General features: G+C 33.7%; 10 protein-coding genes and 1 non-coding gene across 11 annotated transcripts; 8 read left to right on the top strand and 3 right to left on the bottom strand.

The window, feature by feature from the left end:
- Positions 1-243: 243 nt before the first annotated feature.
- WICANDRAFT_83898 (uncharacterized protein) lies at positions 244-1,200 on the top strand (the record flags this gene model as incomplete). The annotated part of the gene is made up of 1 exon (XM_019185616.1): positions 244-1,200. One exon carries the CDS (start codon positions 244-246, stop codon positions 1,198-1,200), a length of 957 nt encoding a protein of 318 aa, XP_019039074.1.
- A 455-nt stretch (positions 1,201-1,655) lies between these two features.
- On the top strand, positions 1,656-2,546 carry WICANDRAFT_62451 (aldo/keto reductase family protein; the record flags this gene model as incomplete). Its single annotated transcript, XM_019183370.1, has 1 exon — positions 1,656-2,546. The coding sequence occupies one exon, from the start codon at positions 1,656-1,658 to the stop codon at positions 2,544-2,546; it is 891 nt and encodes a 296-aa protein (XP_019039073.1).
- Positions 2,547-2,621: 75 nt separating this feature from the next.
- Positions 2,622-3,107, bottom strand: WICANDRAFT_62450 (Zn(II)2Cys6 transcription factor domain-containing protein; the record flags this gene model as incomplete). Its single annotated transcript, XM_019183369.1, has 1 exon — positions 2,622-3,107. One exon carries the CDS (start codon positions 3,105-3,107, stop codon positions 2,622-2,624), a length of 486 nt encoding a protein of 161 aa, XP_019039072.1.
- Positions 3,108-4,361: 1,254 nt separating this feature from the next.
- WICANDRAFT_83897 (uncharacterized protein) lies at positions 4,362-5,132 on the top strand (the record flags this gene model as incomplete). Its single annotated transcript, XM_019185615.1, has 1 exon — positions 4,362-5,132. One exon carries the CDS (start codon positions 4,362-4,364, stop codon positions 5,130-5,132), a length of 771 nt encoding a protein of 256 aa, XP_019039071.1.
- A 1,124-nt stretch (positions 5,133-6,256) lies between these two features.
- WICANDRAFT_68435 (uncharacterized protein) lies at positions 6,257-7,844 on the top strand (the record flags this gene model as incomplete). The annotated part of the gene is made up of 1 exon (XM_019184118.1): positions 6,257-7,844. The coding sequence occupies exon 1, from the start codon at positions 6,681-6,683 to the stop codon at positions 7,842-7,844; it is 1,164 nt and encodes a 387-aa protein (XP_019039070.1). The 5' UTR covers positions 6,257-6,680.
- A 2,259-nt stretch (positions 7,845-10,103) lies between these two features.
- WICANDRAFT_83896 (uncharacterized protein) lies at positions 10,104-12,057 on the top strand (the record flags this gene model as incomplete). Its single annotated transcript, XM_019185614.1, has 2 exons — positions 10,104-10,149; positions 10,259-12,057. 2 exons carry the CDS (start codon positions 10,104-10,106, stop codon positions 12,055-12,057), a joined length of 1,845 nt encoding a protein of 614 aa, XP_019039069.1.
- A 227-nt stretch (positions 12,058-12,284) lies between these two features.
- On the bottom strand, positions 12,285-14,546 carry EIS1 (Eis1p; the record flags this gene model as incomplete). Its single annotated transcript, XM_019183368.1, has 1 exon — positions 12,285-14,546. The coding sequence occupies one exon, from the start codon at positions 14,544-14,546 to the stop codon at positions 12,285-12,287; it is 2,262 nt and encodes a 753-aa protein (XP_019039068.1).
- A 367-nt stretch (positions 14,547-14,913) lies between these two features.
- Positions 14,914-16,417, top strand: WICANDRAFT_91810 (C2H2-type zinc finger protein). The gene has a single exon (XM_019186324.1). The coding sequence runs from the start codon at positions 15,260-15,262 to the stop codon at positions 16,214-16,216; it is 957 nt and encodes a 318-aa protein (XP_019039067.1). The 5' UTR covers positions 14,914-15,259; the 3' UTR covers positions 16,217-16,417.
- Positions 16,418-16,971: 554 nt separating this feature from the next.
- On the top strand, positions 16,972-17,793 carry WICANDRAFT_22558 (serine/threonine-protein kinase; the record flags this gene model as incomplete). Its single annotated transcript, XM_019180953.1, has 1 exon — positions 16,972-17,793. A coding segment is annotated over one exon (822 nt), but the record flags the coding sequence as incomplete, so codon positions are not given.
- Positions 17,794-22,082: 4,289 nt separating this feature from the next.
- MIH1 (putative tyrosine protein phosphatase MIH1) lies at positions 22,083-22,367 on the top strand (the record flags this gene model as incomplete). Its single annotated transcript, XM_019180974.1, has 1 exon — positions 22,083-22,367. A coding segment is annotated over one exon (285 nt), but the record flags the coding sequence as incomplete, so codon positions are not given.
- A 1,020-nt stretch (positions 22,368-23,387) lies between these two features.
- On the bottom strand, positions 23,388-23,461 carry WICANDRAFT_t58. The gene has a single exon. It is a non-coding gene; the product is annotated as a tRNA-Val (tRNA).
- Between the last annotated feature and the right edge of the window lie 1,680 nt (positions 23,462-25,141).

Raw genomic sequence — 25,141 nt, 5'->3', positions numbered from 1 at the left:
ATTAAATCTAAATCTCACCATAATCTCACCATTTCTTGATCTCTACCTGTTAAAGCCTTATCCGAGCACTGTCCCCACAAAGTGAGGATGGATAATGGTATAACCAGGACATAGCTTATACGGTATATAAAGTGCCAGATATAATACAATAGAATATAGTCTTATGATACTCTCCATCATCCATCCAATATGCCCTCTGTCAACATCAACGATTTCAACTTTGACGTGCCTGAAATCGGCTTCATGAGCGATGAAACAATAACTGAAAACACCAAAATCGTCAACTCGAAAACCCCGAATCCTCGATTGAAATTCATCTTATCCAAACTAGTGGACCACTTACATGATTTTGCCAGAGGGACAAGACTCACCACTGAGGAATGGGACGTTGGTATAGATTTCCTAACACCGGTAGGTCAAACCTGTACAGAGATCAGACAGGAGTTCATCCTGCTAAGTGATGTCCTGGGGCTATCTGTGCTAGTTGATGGGATCTCACATCCAAAGCCTGAAGGTGCCACCATTGGAACCCTGCTGGGCCCATTCCATACCCATGACGCTGAAGAGCACCAACAGGGAGACTCCATCTGTTCTGAAGGGAAAGGTGAACCTCTATTAATCACTGGGAAGTTGACTGATTTACAAGGTGAGCCCATAGAGGGAGCATCTATAGATCTTTGGGAATGTGATGAGAATGGGCTCTATGATACCCAGTACCCAGACAGAGACGGTCCAGACTGTCGTGGGATCGTGCACACGAATGCCCAGGGCGAGTTTGTTATAAAATGCATCAAGCCTACACCTTATCCTATTCCTCATGATGGTCCTGTGGGTCAATTGTTGCAAGTGATCAAGAGACATCCTTATAGACCTGCCCATATCCATTTCATCATTGAGAAGCCAGGTTATGACAAGTTGATTACGGCTTTATATCATAAAGGTGATCGTTTTGAGAATTCTGATGCTGTTTTCGGTGTAAAAACTCCATTGTTATTTGAATTGGTTCCATTAGGTGAGAAATTGGCGAAGAAATATGATATGAATGCTAATGATTGGTATTTGGAACAAAACTTCACTATTGTTACTGAAGGTGAAGCTAGAGAGTGTAGAATTGCCAAATCTAAAAAATTTTTGAAAGAGAATGTTGAAGGTGAGTTTGAATTTAATGAGAATGGATTGCCAATAGCTTCTGTTGATTGAATTATGATCAATATTTGTATACTTTAATGAAATATGTTTAATGGTTATGATCTTGTACGGTTAAACACTTTTCCTATGAGTAATCGAATGGTATAAATGTTTACCTGATCCTAGCTTAAAGATGAATATAATGAACCATGGTTAGACTTATATTGTCGTGTAAACTTTTATTGGATCTCTGTTGGTGATAGCAAATTAATCTATAGGCATCTTGTCTTTCGTAATTATGTCCAAACTAACTTTTATAGCAAAAAAGTGAAAAATTTCGAGCAATAAACGTAACAAAAAAAACAAACAGTACAATAAACCATGCAACGTCTAACAAAGAAGTTTCTAGATATGTTGGTTTACAATTGCTAACAGCAAGTATCAAATGATGGTATAATCTATATATAAAGAGTGGAATCAATCTTCACATCTCTACTCAATTCATTCTTCCATCATCATCAATCACCATGACTTTAACTAAAAACTCACAATACAAATTATCAAACAACAAACAAATCCCAGTGATTGGATACGGTACATATCAAATCCCACCAGAATCTGCCCAATCCTGTACATACCACGCCTTGAAAACTGGATTTCGTCATATAGATTGTGCTCAAAGATATGGTAACGAAGCTCAAGTTGTCCAAGGTATTGTCCAGTTCTTGCAAGAGAACCCAAATGTCTCCAGGGAGGAAATTTTCTACACTTCCAAGATTGATACACCAAACCATGGGTATGAAATCACCAAGAAGTCGTTGGATTTAAGTTTGAGTAGTGCTAAAGAGTTGGGATATATTGATTTAGTACTCATTCATGATCCGCTGAGTGATAAAAGAGGTCGTTTATCAACATGGATGGCGCTACAAGAGTATTATAAAGCCGGTAAAGTGAAGGCTATTGGTGTTTCTAACTATGGATTACCACATTTGAAAGAATTGTATGAAAGTGAAGTATTGGAGGTTAAACCACAAGTTCATCAGATTAGTATTAATCCATGGTTGTATCGTGAGGAATTGATTAAATTTTCACAGGATCATGGGATGTTGGTTGAAGCATATTCTCCATTAACTAGAGGTTTGAAATTTGATGATGAAGAATTGGTTGAGATTGCTAAGAAATATAATGCAACACCTGTGCAAATATTGGTTAAATGGAGTTTACAAATGGGGTTATTACCATTAACTAAAACTTTGGATCCAATTGCTAAAGGTGAGGAAATCTTGGGTGCTTTTGATGTTAAAGAATTGAGTAAACAAGATTTAGACAAATTGACTCATAAAGATGATTACTTCTTGCCACAACCACAATTTGATCCACCTGCTGATACTGAACATTTGGGTGCAAAGAATGGTTGAGATATAATTGTAATACATTGATTTCAAGTTATTGTCTACATGTAGAGAGGTATCATAAAACTCATTAACATTCATTCAATTCAATAAAGAATCCACACTTAATCTTTTAGAAGTGTTGAAATTCATTGGAACTATACTATTTGGGTTTTTCTCTTCACTATTTATTGAATTGAAAGTCATTTCTTTAAAAGTTGGTGACGTTTGTGGTGATGTGAAAATTGTTGAAGTGTACTGATGCTCTCTGGGTATAACCATATGATAATGCTTTATAGGAGGTAATGAATTATTAGTGTTAACATTATTTGATAATTTGTATAGATTCTCATCGATTGATGATTTTCTTGAATCACTTGATTGGGATTGATCCGAATCAAAACTAGAGTTATTTGTATTTGTTGTTGTATTTGATTGATAATTAACAAATATAGAACCTTTTATAGGCCATTCACATTTTAAACCTTTTGAAATACAAAATTTACAACTTGGTTTCAATTCATCACATTTTTTATGACGTCTTCTACAACAGAGACAACCTGTTCTTGTTCTTTTGGATTTAGGCATTGTGGTGGATTAGTACTAGTAGTATACAAATCCAGGAGATAAAGAATTGAAAGAATTCACATGCTTATATATTTATACAACCTATCTCATTAGCGATTATACAGAAGTGATGATGATGATGATGATTAACTGGATTCGGATCAAATGTAAAGGGGACTAGACCAGGGGTCTAAGAATGGCTAAAGATTGTGGAGAAGAGGGTCTGCCGGTGCTCCATAGTCCCATTCTAGTGCGAGTAGTGCTACCCAAAGCAGTAAGAAGTAGGGACTAGTCTACCTTCGCAACGGAGTGCGACTTGTAGACAATCCATTTCTCCTGCAACCGGTTCTCCAGAAGTAGGCTATTCCGTTCTGTTAATTAGCTCAGATCACCAGCGTCGGTTAAAAGTTCTTGTTCTGAACGAGTGAGACTCTGGGGAAGCGGTGGACGGAGTCAGGGACTAGAGTCAGGAGTCACTGGTGTTGGGGTGTGTGTGGCTGAACGTGGATCACGTGTAAAGACACGTGACTAAAGTGAATTATAGGTAAATTTAGTATGAGAGTGTATGTGAAGGTAATATATATATGTATGGGTTGTTGTATAGCTAGTATAGAATTATATATCAGTTTCTCTCTTCCTAATCTTGACTCAATGGCGTGTGCCTAAATTCATGGGCTGTTTCTGCCTAGGATTAAATCTGGGGCAAGAGTTTAGCAGAAGCAACCCACTAGTAGCCAGTTAATCATCAGCCTATTCTATCCACTCTGTTCCTTCTAAAATGACTCACAGTAATAGGGGTAATCACCAGTTTCATACAAGTCAATTCCTGAATGATCTCGTTTTTATGTGTCAATTGTTGGGGTTTTGATGAGCTGTTGTCCCTCCAATTGATCATTGACATGATTGAACGATTGCCATACAATCAAGTACGATAGAGCTAATTCTAACTCAATACACTCAAGGCTACTTTTATTAGCTACTATCCATTCAAATCAACACCTTCTCCTTCTGATTTCCAAAGTACTCCCAATCCCAAGTTATTCCGTATTCAAATAAGTAACGTGTTTTTTGAGCAATTGGCAACTTATGCAGACAAAACTAATTCACCCCAGATCATTATATTCGGAGAAATAATAATAAACACACTAGTTTGAGGAGTAAAATTCAATTCATTTAAATAGGTGTGATTTTATCGTTCAAATTTCTTAATTCAATTCTTCTTTCTCTTCTTCATAGTACTCCAAACTATATACAATCTATTTAAATCTTTTCAAGATGAACACTTTTACTGAAGTTGAGCAAGCCATCAACACAATTAAACAAACTATTCATTCAAAATTCCCTTCATTGCAAAATATCTTTCATGAAGGTTTATCATTGAATGAAATTGAAACTTTTGAAAAACAATGTGGTTTAAATTTACCAAAAGATGTTGTTGCTTATTTACAATTAGTTAATGGTGAGAATCAGGCTTGTGATTTTGAGATCCATGAACATGTTAGAGATGGTGGTGACGATGATGACGATGAAGAAGACGATGATGACGAGGATGATGAAGACGACGACACTGTCAAGGAATTAGAAAGACAACATCAAGAATTGGCTGTTTTCTTCGGTTTAAAAATGTTGAATTTAGAAGGTATTAAACGTGAATATGAAAATTTGAAAAAATTGAGTGGTAACGAGGAATATGTTTTCAAAGTTCCAACTTATCCAGAAGGTTCAATCAGACCAACCCAATTATCATGTTATTGGATTGCATTAGCTTATGATGATTGTGGTAATTCAATTGGTGTTGATTTAAAACCAGGTCCAAATGGTAAAAAAGGTCAAGTTATCCTTTGGGGTAAAGATTTTATGGAGAGTAGAATAGTTATTTGTGATTCTTGGTTGGAATTTTTAAATCAATTTGCAAAAGATTTGAAAAATGATGAATTATGTGAAGTTCATCCTGAACATCCTCAAGGGTTATTTATTAAGAAATATGGTTTGTATAATGATTATTTGTTCAAAACAAAATTGAAAGAATATACTGCCATGCCATAGATTGTCATGATGCATAGATATATAGTATCTAGTGGTTTTTCAGTTCTCCTTGTTTTTATTTACTTACTTTTTGATGATTTATTTTAACGAAGTTTATGATTGAGAATTTTTCTGTAGAACCAATTCGCGAATCAAGTCGATTTTATATTGACCCGTGTAAATATGGCAGCAACGCGCGTTAAAAATTTATAGGCGTACTCACCTTTTACTGATCAAGAATTATCAACAGCAAATTACTCATCAACTCATTGATAATTGGCCCCATATTCCCATTCAGTCATAAAGCTCAAGACCCACTACTCTCATCATGTCATCTAGCGCTCTATCAATAAAATCACAAAGCTCCATCAATTCCTCCAATTACAAAATTACCAAACCATCAACCAACCCAAAATCTAGTGCAATATCCAATGAGGCGCTTCTGAATCCCATCATCAATAGTACTACAAAACCCACCCCAGTAAATCAACAGAACATAATATCTGGGCTAGAAGATTTAAAATGGACTTTTCAAATGGTTAACAAATTCGTTGAATTGGTTTTAGAAAATGAACAACATAGAATTGGGAAATTTAATGAATTGAATTCATTAGGTTTAGAAATCATTCAGACTAAAATGTGGGAATTATACCCCAATCATCATGATTTTTTGCAAAATAGTGATTTACAAAGACAATTGGAATATTTATGTATTCAAAATTTATTATATTTTAAACCAATGAATAATATGAGAAATATCGTTTGGTCAGAAGAGAAAACCCACTTCATCATAACAAATCTTTCCAGTTTTCATCGTCCAGCTAATCAAACTTGGGTTCAAGCTGCATTTGCATTATATCAAAGAAAACTTCATAGTTGGGGGAAAGCTTACGAAAAATTAGGTGGTGGTGCTAAATTTCAAACTTTTGCTTTATATTTCCAAGGTGATGTCAGGTTTATGCGTTTGTTGGAAACTTTTACAAATCTTCCACGTGCTTATAATGGTCAAGATGCAACAAATGAAGCTAGAGAATGGTTAAAACGGAAATTCCAAGCTTTAGGTATGCTGAAAAGGTATCTGGAAGAACCACAACCAAGTGCTCTGCACACATCTTTACTGCTGCAACGCATAAGTCGAGATGAGATAGAATCATGGAAGAATCCTGGTGAAAATTTTATCAAGTTTTCAGCTTTCATTAAAACAATATCCAAGAGACCTGCATTAAATGACACTGAGATGGAGAAATTGAAATGTATAGACAAGAAACATCCATTGGTATTGTTTTTAGTCCAAGAATCAAGACTCAGTTCTTCTCAAAAGATAATACTTATTCAAGAATTTTGTGGGAAATACAAACGTTGAATGGAGATCTTTTTTATGATGAGTTGGTGCGGTGAAACTCCAAAACCATAGCTGCTTTGAAGTCATGACTCTATCTAGTCATTCATATTATACTCTTTTAGGTATATTCTATTTAATTTTTAGCATTAATTCAAGTTACAACACACAAAGAAATACTGGCTAAAGTAAAGTTTCGCGAACGAGATCTCTTATTGACCCGTGTAAACATGGCATATCAATCACGATATTTGATTCAAGAAAATATAAACAACTTTGTTTACATCAAACTCATAGGATACAACACATCATCAAACCCCCTGGTGTCTTGCAACACGGAGAATATAGGAATTGATACAGGTGAATACAACTTACAAACGAAACCAACTTCTAATAATAAGCCGTCTGGGACCAGAACTCCATTAGCACCAATCAATCCCAATGGAGCAAATACAACAGTGACAAACACCACACCGACTCCTGATTATGATGTGTATGGGATGGAGTCATTAAAATGGAGCCTTGCTATGGTTGGTGAATTTGCTGAACTGGTTGTTGAGTATCAACACTATATAATTGGAAATTATAATGAATTTAATGCATTAGGGTGGGAGATTATTCAAAGTAGGATGTGGGATTCATTCCCTGATTTTCATGATTTTTTAAAAATTGGAGATTTGGTTAAACAGTTGAGGTATCTATGTGGTCAATATTTGCTTTATTATCAAATTCTCAGGGATAAATGTTATGATGTTTTCCAATATTCCGAATTTCATAACCATTTTATATTGGACAAGGATGTTTATGATATATTTCCTAGAGAATTTTTTGAAAGATCAAAAAAAAACAAATATGCTTTCCGTTTCCTAAATTATGAGAAAGAATTACAGAAGTGTGGTCGTAATATGTTGGATGATATAATTGATATAGTTGGTCGTGCTGAATATGAAAATCGAAAACACAATCTTGTTGAATATTTTACACGAGATATAAGTTATATGGTTCTTTTGGAGGAATTTGTTAATGAACCTTCTGTTTATTTATGGAAAAATAGAAAAGCAAGGGCAAAACATAATTACAATTTGGAAGAAAGAAAGATATTCAAGGGTAAACATAAACTTTCCAAAAAAGCTACAGCAAGATTTGAAAAGAATAAAAAACATATAAGAGAGAATTATGAGAAATATTTAACTTTTTTGAAAAAAATACCTAAAAGACTTTCACCAACTGAATTGGAATTGAATAAATTGTTAATGACAATTGAAAAAGAAAGTGCATTGGTTAATATTATTGCAAAAGATGAAGAATTGGATACCCGTCAAAAAATCTTTGTTATTAAACATTGTCTTGGTAGGTCAGACAAATCGATTGAATGGGATATGACCATACCTTGAAATGATCAAGGACTTGATCTATTAATTATGGGTTGGTACGTCTGAGTCTGTGCCTGTTGGTTGTGTTGAAAGATGAGGTCCTGAAGGTAGTTCTGCTTTAATAGTTAGAGGTGTCTTGAAATCTTTTTTAGGAAAAGTTATCAGAGGCACTGTTACTCACATGCTAATAGAGAAGCTGCTTATTTTTCAGGTGTTGATTCAATATATTGCTAAGAAAAGACAATTTTGTACCTTGTATGGTTTTGGTAACCAGTCGATTTTAACGTTACACTTGGGTGTTAATTAAGTTGCAGTAGTAGGGATATTATGGTTAATGTTATGAGATAGCATTGAATTTACTTGGAATTGTAGTTATCATGTTGCTTTCTATCCTTTAATATTACTTTGATGATCATATTGTTTAGTCTACCAGGACTATAAGGTTGAAAAGTGACTACAATTAATTCAAATTGTAAACATCTAGTCAAACTAATAAGAAGACACTTTTGATGATATCATATTTCAGATAATCATTCCAAGTATCAACATCTTGTATATTAAATCATTATTATTCTTTGATATACTGAATAGACAATATCAATGATTGAATATATATGTTAAATATGATCTAATCAAAAAAGTCCATAAGAACGTCCTCATGGATAAAATGAATAAAAAGCCATCAAACAAATTAAGCTAACACGAATTCAAAAGAATCAAAAATAATGTGTGCAAAACAATATTTATCAGTCCTGTTAATAGAGCATGGTGTTAGCTGTCTATGTTCAAATGCTGATCAAAAGTGTGTGATTAATGGTTGTTTTAATATAACTTACAAATATTGAATATGCACGCACACTCAGCCTTCAAAGAAAAGAGGCAGAACAAATTACAAGAAACATTTTCATTATTAGAGATATTCATAGAGATCTAAAGCAAACCAGTTCTGCTTATGTTGTGAGAAAGATCGTTGACATAAAACGATTCAAGGAATTCTTCTTGTACTTTTATAGTGAATGTTGCGTTTGTGTCACTAGTGATTAATTAGCCGCCCTGCATAAATTGAACATGACTTATTAAATTACATCATGGGGAACATGGGAGTTTGGTATTAGATCAGTAGAATTCAGAGTAGTCATGAGTATCTGTAATTGATCTTGTGAATGTTATAGTACAACAACATCAGAACATGTCCACTTTTAGACTCTGAAAATTAATGCGCCGAAAACGCTTATGTAGTTAAGAGATGGTCAAAGCTGGGGTGTTGCAGTATTCAGTAGTAGTAACTACCTTTTGAGGTGATGAGAATGGAAGTATTGCCTGAGCCTTTAAGCAGCACCAGGGCTTATTCGATTCATACGTTGTACAACTTCAGGCAACCGCCAATCTAAATTAACAGTAGTGGGAAGGGAAGGGAAAAGGGCAGCAGATGGTGATGAAGAGATGGGTAATTAGCTCAGTAGTAGTCTATTATGGTATTAGCATCATCATGAGCATTTGATGTTGTAGTTAATAGCCATTGTAATACGCTCACCTCTAAGCCCATCGGCCATGGAGATATACGCCTGTTTGGAGAACCCTTGACCAACCACGCGCAATTGACAAAATAGAATCCCAATTTCCCAAGGGCTGCAAAAGAGTAAGTACCGTCTTCCCATTGGCTATTGTGTTTAAGCTTAGATTTCTTGGTAAATTTGAAGTTCTTAAGCTCGCAAAGGGCACTTGATTGTGCTGCGTTGTGTACAGTTGCAAAAGATCCTTGAGATAAAAAAGATGGTTCAGATAACTCAAAAAGGGGGTAGAAACAAGGGAGAAACGAGATAGAAAAGAGTTATTCTTTGTAATAATAGGCCCCTATATCTATCTACAATGGCCATATCTCTTTATTCCCAGTTCTTGACCAGATTGAATTGGCCCTAGAACGGATAAATAACGTGCGCCGCCTTTTCATGGACAAAAAAGAAAAAAAAACCACATCAAGAGCTGTAAAGTTTCACCAAAACGATGCCCAATCACAATCGATTCAGAACATTGGAAATGAAGCAACGACCTGGGATGTTATAACAGTTTGTTGTGTGTATCCGCAGATCAACGGACCAGAATCGTTATTAGTTGCATGGAGTTGTACGAGAGGAAATTTAAGAGAATGAGTAAAAAGAAAGTTTATGATCCTTGATAATCTAGATAATCTGGGTGATTCATGGAAAATGTATATAAATCCACAAGATTCATCATCATTTTGCGCAGAAAGGTCTCTATCCCTTGAAAACCATTCCAAAAATGTCTGAGAAACAACCAGTTCAAACAAATTCTTCAATCCATTCAAGTTCGAATAATGAAGAAGTCTCAAAACAATATTATCAAGAAGATGATATTGAAAAAAAGACCAACAAATTATGATGATGATTACGAAGACTCATCGTCTGAACATAAAGTGTATCATTCCAGAGGTGTCCAAAGAATCGAAAACATCAAAGTCCTAATGGACACTTCCAAAAAGGGAAACCTATTCAGAATCCTCCTTAGTGTTTCATTATTAATCTGTGCTTGGGTCTATTCATTAGACTCCTCAACAACTTACAACTATGGTCCCTATGCAACTTCATCTTTCAAACATCATTCAATGTTGTCCACTCTAAACATTGCAACCTCAATCATGTCATCTGTTTGTAAGCCAATCATTGCCAAATTTGCAGATATCACTTCAAGACCAATCACTTATATCCTAGTTTTAGCCCTTTACGTTATGGGGTATATCATTGTCGCTTCAAGTTCCACAATCTCTGCATATGTTATCGGTGAAGTGTTTGTTGCCATTGGTGGTTCAAGTATTCAACTATTGAATCAAATCATCGCGGCTGATTTAACTCCATTGAAATATAGAGGTTTATTATTGGGTATTTTGTCAAGTCCATATTTAATCACAACTTGGTTTGCCGGGTTAATCGTCGATGCCATCTTGGGGAAAGGTAATTGGAGATGGGGGTATGGTATGTTTGCCATCATTATGCCCGTGGCTATTACACCAGCTATTGTGACAATGTTGTGGCTAGATCGTAAAGCGTTTAAATTGGCTGAAGAAAACCGTGTGGCAGAAGTTGTTAAATTAGAAATCCCAAAAGAACATAAATTATCAAGCATGTCCCTTAATGAATGGTGTGTATTCTTGTGGCAACAAACTTTGGAAGTTGATTTATTTGGGTTAATCTTGATGGGGTTTGGTTGGTCTTTATTATTATTACCATTTTCACTATATGAAAATGCTGCAAATCAATGGAAGAATCCTTCCTTAATTGCAATGCTTGTTGTTGGTGCCTTGTTATTAATCATTTATACAGTTTATGAATTTTGGTTTGCTCCTTATCCATCAATGCCTAAACGTGTCTTGTTAAATAGAACTTTTATGACTGCAGTTTCAATTGATTTCTTTTATCAATGTGGTGGTATGGTTAGATTATTATATTTCTCATCTTATGTTTGGGTCATTAAAAACTGGACAAATCAAGAATGGACCTATTTTAACAATACTTTAACCATGGGTCTTTGTTTCTTTGGTGTCATTGTCGGTATTGTGCAAAGAGTTACACATCGTTGTAAATATATTCAAGTTTTCGGGTTATCAATCCAAGTTGTCTCCATGGGTATTACACTATGGGCTAGAGGTAAACATGCCTCGACTGCAGCATTAGCTTGGACCCAGATCTTGATTGGTATTGGTGGTGCTTGTTCAGTTGTTGGTTCTCAAGTTGCATCTCAAGCCTCGGTGCCTCATCAGGATACTGCCCTAGTTATTGCACTTTTATCACAATGGAGTTCAATTGGTCATGCTATTGGGTCTGCTATTGCAGGTGCTATTTGGACTGGTAAAATGCCAGGTAATTTAAGAAAAAATTTACCAGATTCTGTTAGTGATTCAGATATTCAAAATTTTTTCGCAAGTATTACTTCAATTCGTCAATATCCTTATGATTCGGAAATTAGACAAGGTGCTATAAAAGCTTATAGTGATACTGCATATTATTTATTTTTACCTGCGTTGATCTTAACTATTGTTCCATTTTTAACTTCATTATTTCAAAAAAATTTCTATTTAGGTGATAATCAAAATGCAATTGAATGTAAAACTGCTGAACAAACAAAATTGAATGCTGAAGTTGAAGCTCCAAAGAATTTTATTGAAAAAATTGCATTCTTCTTTGATGAACCTGCTAAATTCTTCAAAAATAGATCATAAGGTCGTTGTATATACTATGTTTTTTAATTAATACTAATAATAATGTTAAACCTAACTAGTAGATGGACAAGCTGATTCTCTTACAAGTTATCAAAAATATCAAATTTTCTTTTCAATGTCAAATAATACACACATAATGAATAATTATAAAAAAAATACAGCAAAAAAACACACAATAATCAGCTCATATATAAAAAACACACTTAATCAATCACTCAATAATCAATTTAAAACTCCTCCTTGAAAAAACTCTTGTGTTTATCCTCTTTACTCAAATCAGCATCATCAACAACAACATCTTCAGGAGTTGATTCCAAATTCTCCTTCTCCACACCACTACCTTGAGAAAACCCAGTAAAAGTCTTCTTCAACTCATGATCATCTTCATCTTTAACGTCCTTTTGGGAATCTTTTGGTACAACTTCATCAACTAATGACTTCACATGTTGATGTTGTTTTGAAGCTGGGGTGATTGCACCACTTGCATCAACTATTGTCTTTGTTGAAGGGTCTTGAGATTGGAAATTTTTGGAAATGTCAACAGTTCCAGTCCCTGTAACTATAGTTGTTGGTAATTCAGAAGTTTCCTTTGGTGATGATTCAGTGGCTGTTGCCCCTTTAGTGGCTGTTTCCGGTTTAACATCTTTGGATTTAACTTCCTCCTTTTTAGTTGGTGGTAAAATTTCAGCAATTTTTTTCTCTTGTTCTAAGATTTCAATTTTATAATTTTCCAATTCTAATTCTAATTTTAAACGTTCATTTTCCACAATTGCCTTTTCTTTATCAATTTCAGCTTGTTTTAATAAAGCTTCAGCTTCGATTTCATTTGATTTTTTCAAAGCAACTTCAGCCTCTTGTTTTTTCAATTCAGATTCTTTAATTAAAGTTTCAGATTCATCATTAGATTTAGCAATATCTTGTTTAATTAATTCTAATTGATTTTCAGCATTAGTTAATTCAGTTTGTGATGCAATTAATAAATTTCTAGCATTTTCAGTATTTTTAACTTGAGAATCTGTGATATCTTGAATTGCTTGTTTTTCTTCATTCAAAACAGCCAATTTATCAGTTTCAATTTTCAATTGATCCAAAATTGGGGCTAATTTCAAATCACGTTCCTCTTTAGCATCTTGTAATTCTTTAGATCTTTGCTTTTCAGCTTTTGTTGATTCATCTTGAATTCTCTCTTCTTCTGCTTGTTTTTTAGCCAATAATTCTTTTTTCAAGCGTTCTTCTTCTTTTTGCTTTGCAGTTAAAATATCTTGATGTTTTGATAATTCTTCCTTTTTAGCCTTTTCCAATTCTAATTTAGCTTGTTTTTGTTTTTCCTTTTCTTGTTCCATTTCTTTTCTTCTATTTAATTTAGCCTCTTCTTTTAATCTCTTCTCTTCCAATTTTTTAGCTTGTTGTTGTAATTTAACTTGACGATGTAATTTGATTTGTTCCTCCTTCTTTTTTTGAATTTCCAAATCCTTTTCACGTTGCTTTTTAGCCTTTGCTGAAATATCTTCAAGAACAGGATTAACAATCTTGGAAGCAATTGAATCCAATTCTTCCTGGGTCATAAATAACCCACCACCTAAGTTAATCTTATCAGAGGATGCAATTCTTTTAGTTGAATGGGATTGAGCAATTTGAATGGCGATTTTATTAAATTCAGGATTTAAGAATAAATCTTGTTCACCAAGATGTTTATCAATCCCAGTTAAAGTACGATCAGCATTTAATCTTGCCTTGGCTAAAACTTTTGGATCAACTAAAGAATTTTTATAAATTGCCTTAGCTTCAAGATTTGGATCTTGTGGAGGTTTAAAATTTTGTGAAGCTAATGCTCCAACAGCTGCAAATTTTTCTAAATGATCATTATTTGTCTCTTTAGATGCAAGACCTAATCTTGAAGAATCTCTTGTTGGGTTTATTCTTGAATTGATTAAAGTATCTGCACGTTCTTTTGAAGCTTTTGATAATTTTTCAATGTTTAAGGAAGCATGAGAATTTTTAGTCCCATTTCTAACAGCATCAAATTCATATAAAGAGGCTAAATTGGAAGAAGCTAAAGATTTTGAATCTTTTGACAAGACAGAAGCAGCAGCAGCATTTGAACTATTATCAGATGGCTTTTTGATGATTTGAGTTTTCAAAGATTTAGCACTTATAGCTGCACTTGCAGCATCATGATCAATATAATCTTTTGACCATTTTTGAGGAGCTGTATCCTTTCTAGCAAATAAAGCGGCGGTTTGAGCATCAGCAGCCAATTGTCTCTTGTAAGGTTCAATAGATAGGTCAGTTGAGTTTGCTAATAAAGCGGCAGTATCAGAAGCGGCAGATGAGGATGGAACACCAATTGATTGAGTTGTTGGGTTATTATAGATTCCATACTTGAGTTTGGCCTTGTATAGGGCTTCAGGGGATAGAGGTTTGCCGTTAGTTTGGTAGACCGAGGAGTGTTTGGACTTGTTTGATATTTGGGAATTAGCCAGTGACATTGTAGAAATTAGCACTGTATTGAATACTATTCTATATCGAACTTTGATTGAGTAGAGTTGTTGAAGTTGAGGAATTGTTGCTAGTTGAATTGAATTGAAGGATGAAATTCACTTTGGGTGTGACATAAGCACTTACGTAATACTCGTTTCAATGACACTTCCGTTTTGGGAAAGAAGAGTGTTTCCGTTTTGGGAATGATTACGTAAGTGTTCTCTCTTGCTACGTAATCAGTATAGGGAACTGGCCAATGAGAAGAGAGGAAAAGAGGAATAGCTTAGTGGAATAGAGTATAGAATAGTAGTATTATAATAGTTATAGTATAGTTGTTATAATTCTATTCTCTATTAATTACCTACTCCCTGACTAATCCAAGGCAGCCAATGGTGTGATGATCCGAGGCACCCCATGTAGATATCAAGGCTATTAATACAAGAGAAGATGGTGTAATAATAGTAGAGTATTAACTACTAAAGTCTATACTATTACTCAATTATAATACTACTACTATCAGAATCTATACTATCATCAATTCTATCACAATCAATTCCATTACAATCCATTATCAGTATATACCTTCCCACATTCTCATAACCCGTCTCGAACATTGGCACACCCACATTTGATCAAATCATCCACATTTCAAATCTCAACAAGTACATCCACAACCACTACAACCACAACAAGCCAACACACAGCTAATGGACCATTGACAATGTCCATAATCCACTCTGACAACATCATCAACTCTCTCATCGACCAACAATCATCCACAACAGCTTCAGCTGATAACAATACCCAAGAGGACACTTTGAACCATTATAACCCTCTTCATCAATATGACCAAAACATTTATGACCTACTGCTTCAGAAAGAGAACAACCAAGATATAGACAAACTAGAAGCTCTATCCAATGATAACCTTCATCTATTCAACTACAAATTCAATCAATCAACAACCCTCAACAGTAATAACACCACCACTTCATCACAAATCTACACAATAAACCCAAAACAACTGAATCCCAAGATAAACTCTTCAACTTCTTCAATCACTTCTTCAAACGACCATGCCTTGCTATTTGATGATTCAAACTCAATCTCTTCTGAATCTGACCCTTTATCCTCTTCAACTCATTCATCAACTTCTTCAACACCTTCAACAAACTTTAAACAAAATAACTGGTCAATGAATGATGAATTCAAAGATGCAATAGCAACATGGATCTCTCAAAACAACAACAACAACAACAATTCTTCCAAAAATAAAACATCAAAATCAAATTCCATCTCCTCCACAATCCCAAAATTCCAAAAAACTTCATTAACGAAAAGAAGAAAATCAGACTCACTAGTCTCTTCAACTTCTTTCCTTTCACTAGATCCACAACCAACATCATCATCACATCCACATCCACATCATCCACAACAACAACCTACCCCTTCATCTTCATCATCCTCAATAACCCCACCAATTGAAGAATCTGAAGAAGAGGAAAAACCATTCAAATGTGAAAGTTGCCCAAAGGCTTTTAGAAGATCTGAACATTTGAAAAGACACATAAGATCGGTCCATTCAAATGTTCGTCCATTCCCTTGCAAGTTTTGTGAAAAGAAGTTTAGTAGATCTGATAATTTGGCTCAACATTTGAGGACTCATAATAAACATTGAGGATGGGTATGTTTTAAATTCTGGGTTTAGGAGGTGTGAGTGATGGTTTTTTTTCAATGAAAAAGAGTCTTTCCTATTGGTTTTTTATTGGTTTTTACGTTGGTTTATCTCCCCATTCATTCTATTGAAATGAATTATCTTTTTTTTGTCAATGATCTGATGTCTCTTTATGGATCCAATATCATTCACTGGTTTGAAATGATTATGGCCCCTCTACATTTTATATTTATTTATTATTATTATATTTGTTATTGTTCTTTGTTCTTTTTTTGTCCTTTTATATGAATACATTTTGATTTGAGTATTAAATACCAGTGTAGTACATTCAGGATATATAGGCAACGAGATGAAATTAAAACTAGGCAAAGTGAGGGCCCTGATTCCGAATATACACACTATAAAGCCATCAGAATAACCTATTTCATACTAAACACCAATAAAACCATCATAATTCAAGATATTCCTATTGTTTCTCAATCTAAACCTTGTCAAATTCTTGTTTCTTTTCAAAAAAAAACCAGAAAAAAAAAAGGAAAAGAAAAAACACGTACCGTCTTTCACAAGACCTTTAACATCTCAAATACATTTCCAAACCAATAGAGCACAGTTGTCTTTTAAGTGGCCAGTGAGCCATAGTCATCTTATATCATCATCATCATCATTAATCACATCCAAATATGACTTATGATAACTCTCATATCCCAACTACAACTCAGGTAAATTTAACAAAAGATATAGATACTGGTGAAAAATTCCTTAATCAATATAAATTAATTTCCAAACTAGGTAATGGTCATAATGGGAAAGTCTACCTAGGTTTAAACGTGGACACTGGTGGGTATTATGCCATAAAGGAGATTTCAAAAGTTTCTAAAATTTCTATATTGAATAAAGATCCTCAAAATCAATTAACAAAGATTAATAATGAGATTAATATAATGAAATTAATTATAAATCATCCAAAAATTTTAAAACTCCATGAGATTTTGAATGATTTGAAATTTAATAAAATCTTCCTTATATTGGAATATTGCTCCAAAGGTGATTTGAAATTTGGTGCAACTTTCAATTATTCAATAGATTCAATAAGGTTAATCCTTAGAGACGTTGTACTTGGGTTAGAATACCTAAATGGGGTCGGTATAATACATCGTGATATTAAACCATCAAACTTATTAATGAATAGTGATAATTTTGTGAAAATTTCAGATTTTGGGATAAGTATTGATAAATTTAGAAATTCAAACATAAATAATTTCGGTACACCTGCATTCACACCTCCAGAACTATGTAATGGTGTTGAGAATGGAAATGGGTATAATAAATTTGATGGGAAGTTGGATATTTGGTCTTTAGGGGTTACGATTTATTGTTTATATTATCAAGTTTTACCGTTTAATGGGAATAATGAATATGAATTATTTAATGAGATTATAAATAATGAAGTTGTTATACCAAGTGATGGAGATGGAGATGAACAAGTTGGTTTATTAAATGATTTATTGATTAAAATGTTGCAAAAAAATCCTCAAAAAAGAATATCGTTACAAGATTTGAAAAACCATCCATTCACATTGGGGAATTTCGATCATGATATAAATTTACAATTCAAAAAATTTAATGAATATTATTTATTCACAAGAGATGAAAACCTATCAACATTTGCTACAAAATCATCATCCTCAACAACTTTATCAAAATTTAAATCAATCTTTACCAGGAAATCATCAATATCTAAACAGTCATCATCACCACCATTAGCATCCACAGTCTCATTACCAGCACAGCAACAACAACCCATCCCATCAATAACACTAGAACAACACTCAATAACACAACCAACATCATTAATAAACACAACAACCATACCCACAACATCGTTCTCAATCCCATCATCAACTTCAAACTCACCACCATCTTCATTACTGAAAAGACCACCGTTAAGATCATCATCTAGTCAAATTGCATCTTCAACAAATTCACTAAATTTAAACTCGTTACTAAGATCTAAAAAACCTGTCCCGAATTACCTAGATGATTCAACTTTTTTCCAAAGTGTGGATAGTAGTAGTAGTGATAGTGACTCCACTGGTGATGATTCGAGTGATGATGATGGGTTGTATAATGATGTGGAGGATACCCTAAGTTTTAGAATCGGGCCAAAGAGAGTGGGTAGTTCATTACAGATGAGGAGTGTTAATGATTATTTAGGGGTGTGAAGGAGAAGAAGAAAAAGGAAGGGGGTGGTTCATTCATTTAGAAGAGGTTTTCATTTAGATTATTATTGTTTTTTATTGGGTTATAGAAGGGTACACTAGCGTGTTAGTTTTAGTTAGGAGTTGATTAAATTGAAATTTTAAGCATTGAAAAAGAGAGATTATGTAGTTTTGTAAAGCCATGCACTCGTTGTGATGATCAATGTTTGCAAATTATGGAACCATCTTTGGTTTATTCGGTCTCTGCCTTTATCTTAGATATGAACCGTTTTGATATTGGCATCAACAGGTTTGTAATTTTTTCAACTCTTCAAAATGTAAACAACCGTTGGACCAATAAACAATAAACGTAGACAGTAAACAGCAATCATTTAACCGTGTTTCATCATCACCATAAATTAAAAACCATCTGAAATTCACACTCTCTCTCTTTCTTCTAGTTCTTCTCTGTTTTGATCTTTCCATTCGTATTTCTTTTTCTTTTTCATGTTTGTTTACATGAAAAACTTCACCGACATCACCTGCATATCGAAAAAAAAAAACACATAAACAAACCACCCAAAAAGGAAACAACTTTCCAATTCTGAACATGGTGAAACGTATTGGTGATGAGGTTGATGGAATTTGATGCCCATGGTGAAACTAGTACATGAGTGGGAAAAGAAGAGGGAAAATGGTGGATTGATGCTTTACTACGAAGTTCGTGATTGTTTTGATGAGAAAGTTGAAAAAAAACATTACTTTAATGTTTAGGTGTTAACCTTTTAGAACTCAAGTAGGATAAGCATAGTTCAAGCCTGAAGACCTCAAAACCTCAAAACTCACTTCGTAAGGTTCTTTTAAGCTTTGATGCAAAAATTCAAGGGTTCTTCAAAAACAAAACTCTATGTGGTGATGCATATTATGTAGTTGGATAAACAAATATGCAAACTAAAACCACTCCAAATTTGACCGTTATGCTTTTATCTAAAGTCTTCAACCAGGATGTGTTTACGTCAAGTTGTTCGTGAGTCGTGACTATGTTCCTTCATGGAAAGGTGTAGGTCAACCGTCAGAGCCTAGAGGTGTTGAACTTTCCATAACCGTTTGTTTTGGATACTTTCAATTTACTCAAACAGGGTTAAATTGATTAGGTCCTTCTATGAACCAAATAATATCCACTTGTGTTTGTTTACAGGTACTTTAGTTTTGGGTACCTGTCTTTATGTAACGTCAATTCGGTCTTTGATGGCTTCCCAAAATTCAAATCACAAAATTAAATCCTTATGATGAAGAATTGTTACAAGTGTAAATGACGCTCAGAATCCTTCTCTTGATGATGATGATGATCAATCAGATTCATAATCATCTTTGATTTGAAGTTTCATCAAGTGTCTCAAAACTTTTGTACCTCAAAGTTGAAACATTTCACTGTAAACAAGAGGAGTTTTGGTGAATGATTCAAGGAGAATAAAGTAGAATTGAGATCAAATGATGATGATGTTGTAATTGTTTATGGATCATGGATCATGGATTTATCATGAGGAGACTTTGATCATGATATAAGTTTAGATCAGTACGTACAAGTTGATCGTACAAATTCATTCGATTGTTCATGTTGATCTAATCGCAAACTAAAAACCTTCGATGTTTACAAATTTCCTTTAAAAACCAGATCAAACATCAAAGCCACTACGAAAAGACGCGCGAGACGTGCACTTTATTAAAAATAACACAAGAAAAAGCGGGAAACGACTAATAGAGGTACCTAATGATTTCATTAGCCACAAATCAATAACTAATACACAGAATTAACCATCAATTCTTCATCTTCTTTCATTCTCTTCATCAATTGATACAAATCTTGTTCCCCCTATGGAAACTTCATCTGCAAGATCTGCTTGATCTGTTTCAAAATGGATCAATTCTGTTTCCTGAAACGTTCACTCGCATCGCTCCCAGTGCCCAAAGGGGAAACACCAAAACACAACACATTTCCTAATCCGGTAGTGTCTAAACCTTTTCCGTGCTCTTGATATGCAGCATCATGTAATTTACATTTTTCCCAAACTTGAGGCAACTATAGACACGAAACAAAACCTTTTCCCAAACCACACAAAAAAACCTAAAAACCCATAGATGAAACAGTTGTGTATGGTAGCAATTTTGGTGAGCTTTGACCGTGTCAGTTTTTAAATCATCACCACTTTTTTTGAGATCCTTTAAAAATAGATACTTTTCCCAAATCATTGGTTTTTGCAAACCTCCACTCACTTAATATCATTACACTTACCTACGTTCATTCGTTCGTTCCCTCAATTTTACATCCATTCGTTGATCTATTCAAGGTTTAGAACTCGTTACCGTGGAGAGATTAAAACTACCCTTAGTTACGCCAACAACTGATCATACTACTGGTGCATCTTTAATAGTTCAGGGCAGTATAGCAAAAAAAAAAAGAGAGAAACAGTTCCAAAAATTAAGATCAAAATTTTTCATTCTTTCTTATAACTCAACTCATATTCTTCTTTCTTAATACAAATTGGACAAGATGGATATAGACTCACCTAATACCAACCATTCCTTATTGAAAAACATTGAATCATATTTTGGTGGTAACAACAATTCACCAGATTCCCCATCATTATCCAAAAACTTGTTCAAAAAGAAAAGCTCGAGATTGAACTCTGGTCCAAAGCCAAAACCTTTAGCCACAAAGAACCTAAACACTTTATTTGATTTACAACATGATTCCAAATTCGATTCTCCAACTTCAACTTTAGCTGCTGATTTAAGTGAAAACTTTCATATTCAAGAGTAAGTTTACACAATCCTTTTTTTTTTGTGACAAATCAGAAAAAATTAGCATATATACTAACATATCTAGATCACACAAGATGATCCCAACACCAAAGAGATCTCTGTTCTTCAATGATAAATCTTCTTTAAACCAATTCAGTTTTGAAATAGATCCAGAAATGGATGATTACACATCACCAACTTTAACCAAGAAGGATCCAAAATCAAGACCAAGATTACACAATGGCGACTCAACAAACTCTTCAAGAACAACTTCAAACTTATCAATCTCTTCAATCAACTCCATATCATCAGTCTCAAGCGTTGATACAATCTCATCAAACTCAACACCTTCAATTATCAAGAAAAAATCTTTTAGAAGATCTAAAACTTGCATAGCGGGTAGTTCAACACTACTTCATTCTTATAGTGTTTCCAACATTGATTACCCAAAATCTAATTTTAATAATGATGACACTGATGACTTTAATGATCTTACAATGACTAATGATTTATATGAACCTGCTGCCACTGGTAACACTCAATCTCTAGATTTCTTATGTGTTCCTTCTCCAATTGCTGAAAGAAGTGTGAACCTAGATCTAGATAATGATGATGAGAATGAAAGACCAACTATTGGATTAAATAAAAGAGAAATTGGTTCTCCATTACAGAAAAGACCAATAAGATCAAAAGTTCGTCGTACCCATTCAATGTTTTACTCTAAAAAGGAAATCACAGATACTACAAATATGTTTGGAAATCTGATGACAACAAAATCACCAATTCAATCAAATTTAAATAATGAAGATTTTGATGGTTCAGTCTTATCAAATTCAGTATTGGAACAATCTAAAATTGAAACTTTTAATGTTAAAAATGATTTAATCCCAAGAATTAAAGTGGAAACTTTATGCAAAATTCTTGATGGTCATTATAAAGAATTTTTTGAAGATGTTGTGGTGGTGGATTGTAGATTTGAATATGAATATCAAGGTGGTCATATTAATGGTGCTGTTAATGTTTCATCTCAACAAGAATTGGAGGAAAAATTCCTGAATGATGTTAAACCAACAAATAATTTCCTTGCAAGTGATCAAAATAAAAAAAATTCATTGATTGTTTTCCATTGTGAATTTAGTTCTTATAGAGGTCCTTTAATGGCTAGTCATTTAAGAACTTGTGATCGTAACAAAAACCAAGATAATTATCCTCATTTGGATTTCCCAAATATTTTGGTCTTGGAAGGTGGTTATAAATCTTTTTTCGATTTACAAAGTCATAGATGTTATCCTCAAAAATATGTTGAAATGAATGATAATAATCATAAAAATGCTTGTGAAAAGGAATTAACAAGATTTAGAAGAGACTTGAAAAGGGCAAGTTCTTATGGAAGTTTAAGTTTCCAAACTTCTTCCTCAATAACAACTATTCCATCATCATCTCATCCAAAATTACCACATAGAAGAACAATGACTTCAATTAATTTTGCAAGAAGACCAAGTTTAAAATCACAATTTTTGGATTTTTCACGCTCTTCATTAGATTTAGTCACTGATGAATCTGAAAAGGAAAATGAATCAGAAAGTAATGAATTAATTCAAGATACTACTGATAATAAAAAACCACCAGAAATTATGAATTTTGGTTTTAAATTCCCATTATCAAAACCAATCATCAATAATAATGAATATTTACCACCTCAAAAGAAAAAATTATCAAGAGCATTTACAACTTATAATATGTGAGATCATCATCATCATCATCATTTAATCCTTTTTGTTTTTTAAGCAGGTCTTAAAAAAAATACCCTTTTTTGTTCTTTTGGTTTATTGTATAAACTTAATGTCTAATGCCAAACTTTTAATGTCTTGAAACTTATTTGTAGATTTATAGTATATCAATCAGCATATCTTCAATTCAACGAAAAGAATTCAGTTTGAATCTAAAGTTTCCTCTACTGAATCCTGATCAAGTCTACCATTTGGCGGATTCGCGTCTTTTTTTTTTTTTTTGTTGATCGAAAAATGAATTTTTTTTAAAATGAACACTCTTTTTACACTTCAACTACCACAAAAAAACACCAATATAACTTCACACAAATACCTTCAATATTAATATAATACCTCTATCTACATCCAAAAAGCTGGGATTCCCCCGAAAAAATGCAAAAAAATTGATTTCGCCCAGGATCGAACTGGGGACGTTCTGCGTGTTAAGCAGATGCCATAACCAACTAGACCACGAAACCAACTGTTATAGTTTTTCATGCCTGTTGCAAACTAGGAAATTTAAAATTCGGTTATTACCGCCTGAAAATAATTGATTGTAACATTGGAAGCGTTTAGATTGGAAATTTTTTAAAATATTTTATGAAATCTTTGGAGCTCTAAAATTTTAATGGTATAGTTTTTATTTTGTTTAAACGTGTTTTGGGATTTTTTTTTTCAGAACCAAGAGTTTTAAAGAATTTGGAAGATAAATTAAGAAAAACAAGGTCAATAAAAATTTAAAATTTTCGAAGAATTCAAAGAAATTGGAAATTTTGAGTATTTTAAATCCGTGGGAGTATAAGTGGAATCAATATTATAGAATGGTATATTTATTGGCTTTTTTTCATTTACAATTGGAGTTACTAGCTGATTATATTTAAAATGTGTCGGAACGACGACGTCGTCGCCGGTCCGTTGTCTCCGAAGCTTTACTTGGTCAATTTTTCATCTATCATGATCTATATAAAAAAATTTAAGAACTAGAACTTGTAATTTGTGTAAGAGGTATGCCGAATAAGGAATCGTCTAATTCGTCGATGTTTTTTTTTCTGTGGCTTTCAACTGTCGAATGTAAGTTTTACATTGGTCGAAAACATTAGTCGGAGAATAAGTTTGAAAATACATGTGTACGTTAAAACTTGAAAGCCTTTGTTCGTTGCTTATTTATCGTAAATTGGTCAGTCAACTACAGCAGATGGCTGAGGTAATTGTTTAATATGATGGGTTTTAGACTCTTGAGATGATGAGGAGTTGAAGATAAGGAATCTTTATCACAAGAACTGATCCTAATTATGCTTCTAAATTGAGATCTAATGCTGAAGTTCATTATTGATTTAAAGGTCACAGAAGTTGAAAAAGATTTCATAAGCGCACCTTCACGAGATCAATATTGAAAACTCATCAGACCATGATTCTGTAGTTTCAACTTTCTCCAACCCACCAAGACAATAGAAATTCACAACAATAATCTGCTAATCTTTTAAGCAACGTTTGAAAGCCATACTCTATACAATGCAGACCCTATGGCCTAGGTGAACAACTTGGACCCTAGAAAAGATCCAAAGTCAAGACCATCCAGTCCAGTGATTCTAGGCTGAAGATAATTCCATAATTCATATTAGCTTGATCAATAAATACACAAGGAATAACTGTACACTGTACAACAAACACTCACGAAACAAAGCAAAATAGGTCAAGAGATAAGATAACTTATGGTAATCTGTTGAATTTTTGATGTTGCTTTGCTCTCTTTCATCAATATGGTACCATATTTTCTTTCCGCATATTGGTGCTCGTTAATTTTTGGAAAGCCGAATTGAAATTGTGTCAAATAGCTGGTAAACATAGGTACTCAAACAAGGAAATCTGATCTATTTCAGCTGAATCATGATTTAAAAATCAAAATCATGAGGTCTCTATTAAGTTTTGAGCCAATATTTGAATCTCTGTTTGATTTGTAGTATGTTTTTCAATATGTTGATCCTTATCTTGTACAGGGGTCCTTCCTTTTTGAAATACCGAGCAAAGACTGGGGGAACTCTTTTGACTCAACTGTTTTTGAAAAGGTTACAAAGCCAAAGCATGAGCGCTTACAACCTTTATCTGAACCAGCCAGTGATGCAACATCTATTAATCAGCCATTACTACACTAGCTTCTA

Source organism: Wickerhamomyces anomalus (assembly GCF_001661255.1).
Source record: "Wickerhamomyces anomalus NRRL Y-366-8 unplaced genomic scaffold WICANscaffold_3, whole genome shotgun sequence".
Classification (NCBI taxonomy): domain Eukaryota; kingdom Fungi; phylum Ascomycota; class Saccharomycetes; order Phaffomycetales; family Wickerhamomycetaceae; genus Hansenula; species Hansenula anomala.
The sequence above is the reverse complement of the archived record's forward strand: the minus strand, read 5'-3'. Positions and strand labels throughout refer to the sequence as shown.

Bases quoted from the DNA above. Each gene is read 5' to 3' on its own strand.
- WICANDRAFT_91810 (XM_019186324.1), top strand. From the start codon at position 15,260: ATGTCCATAATCCACTCTGACAACATCATCAACTCTCTCATCGACCAA.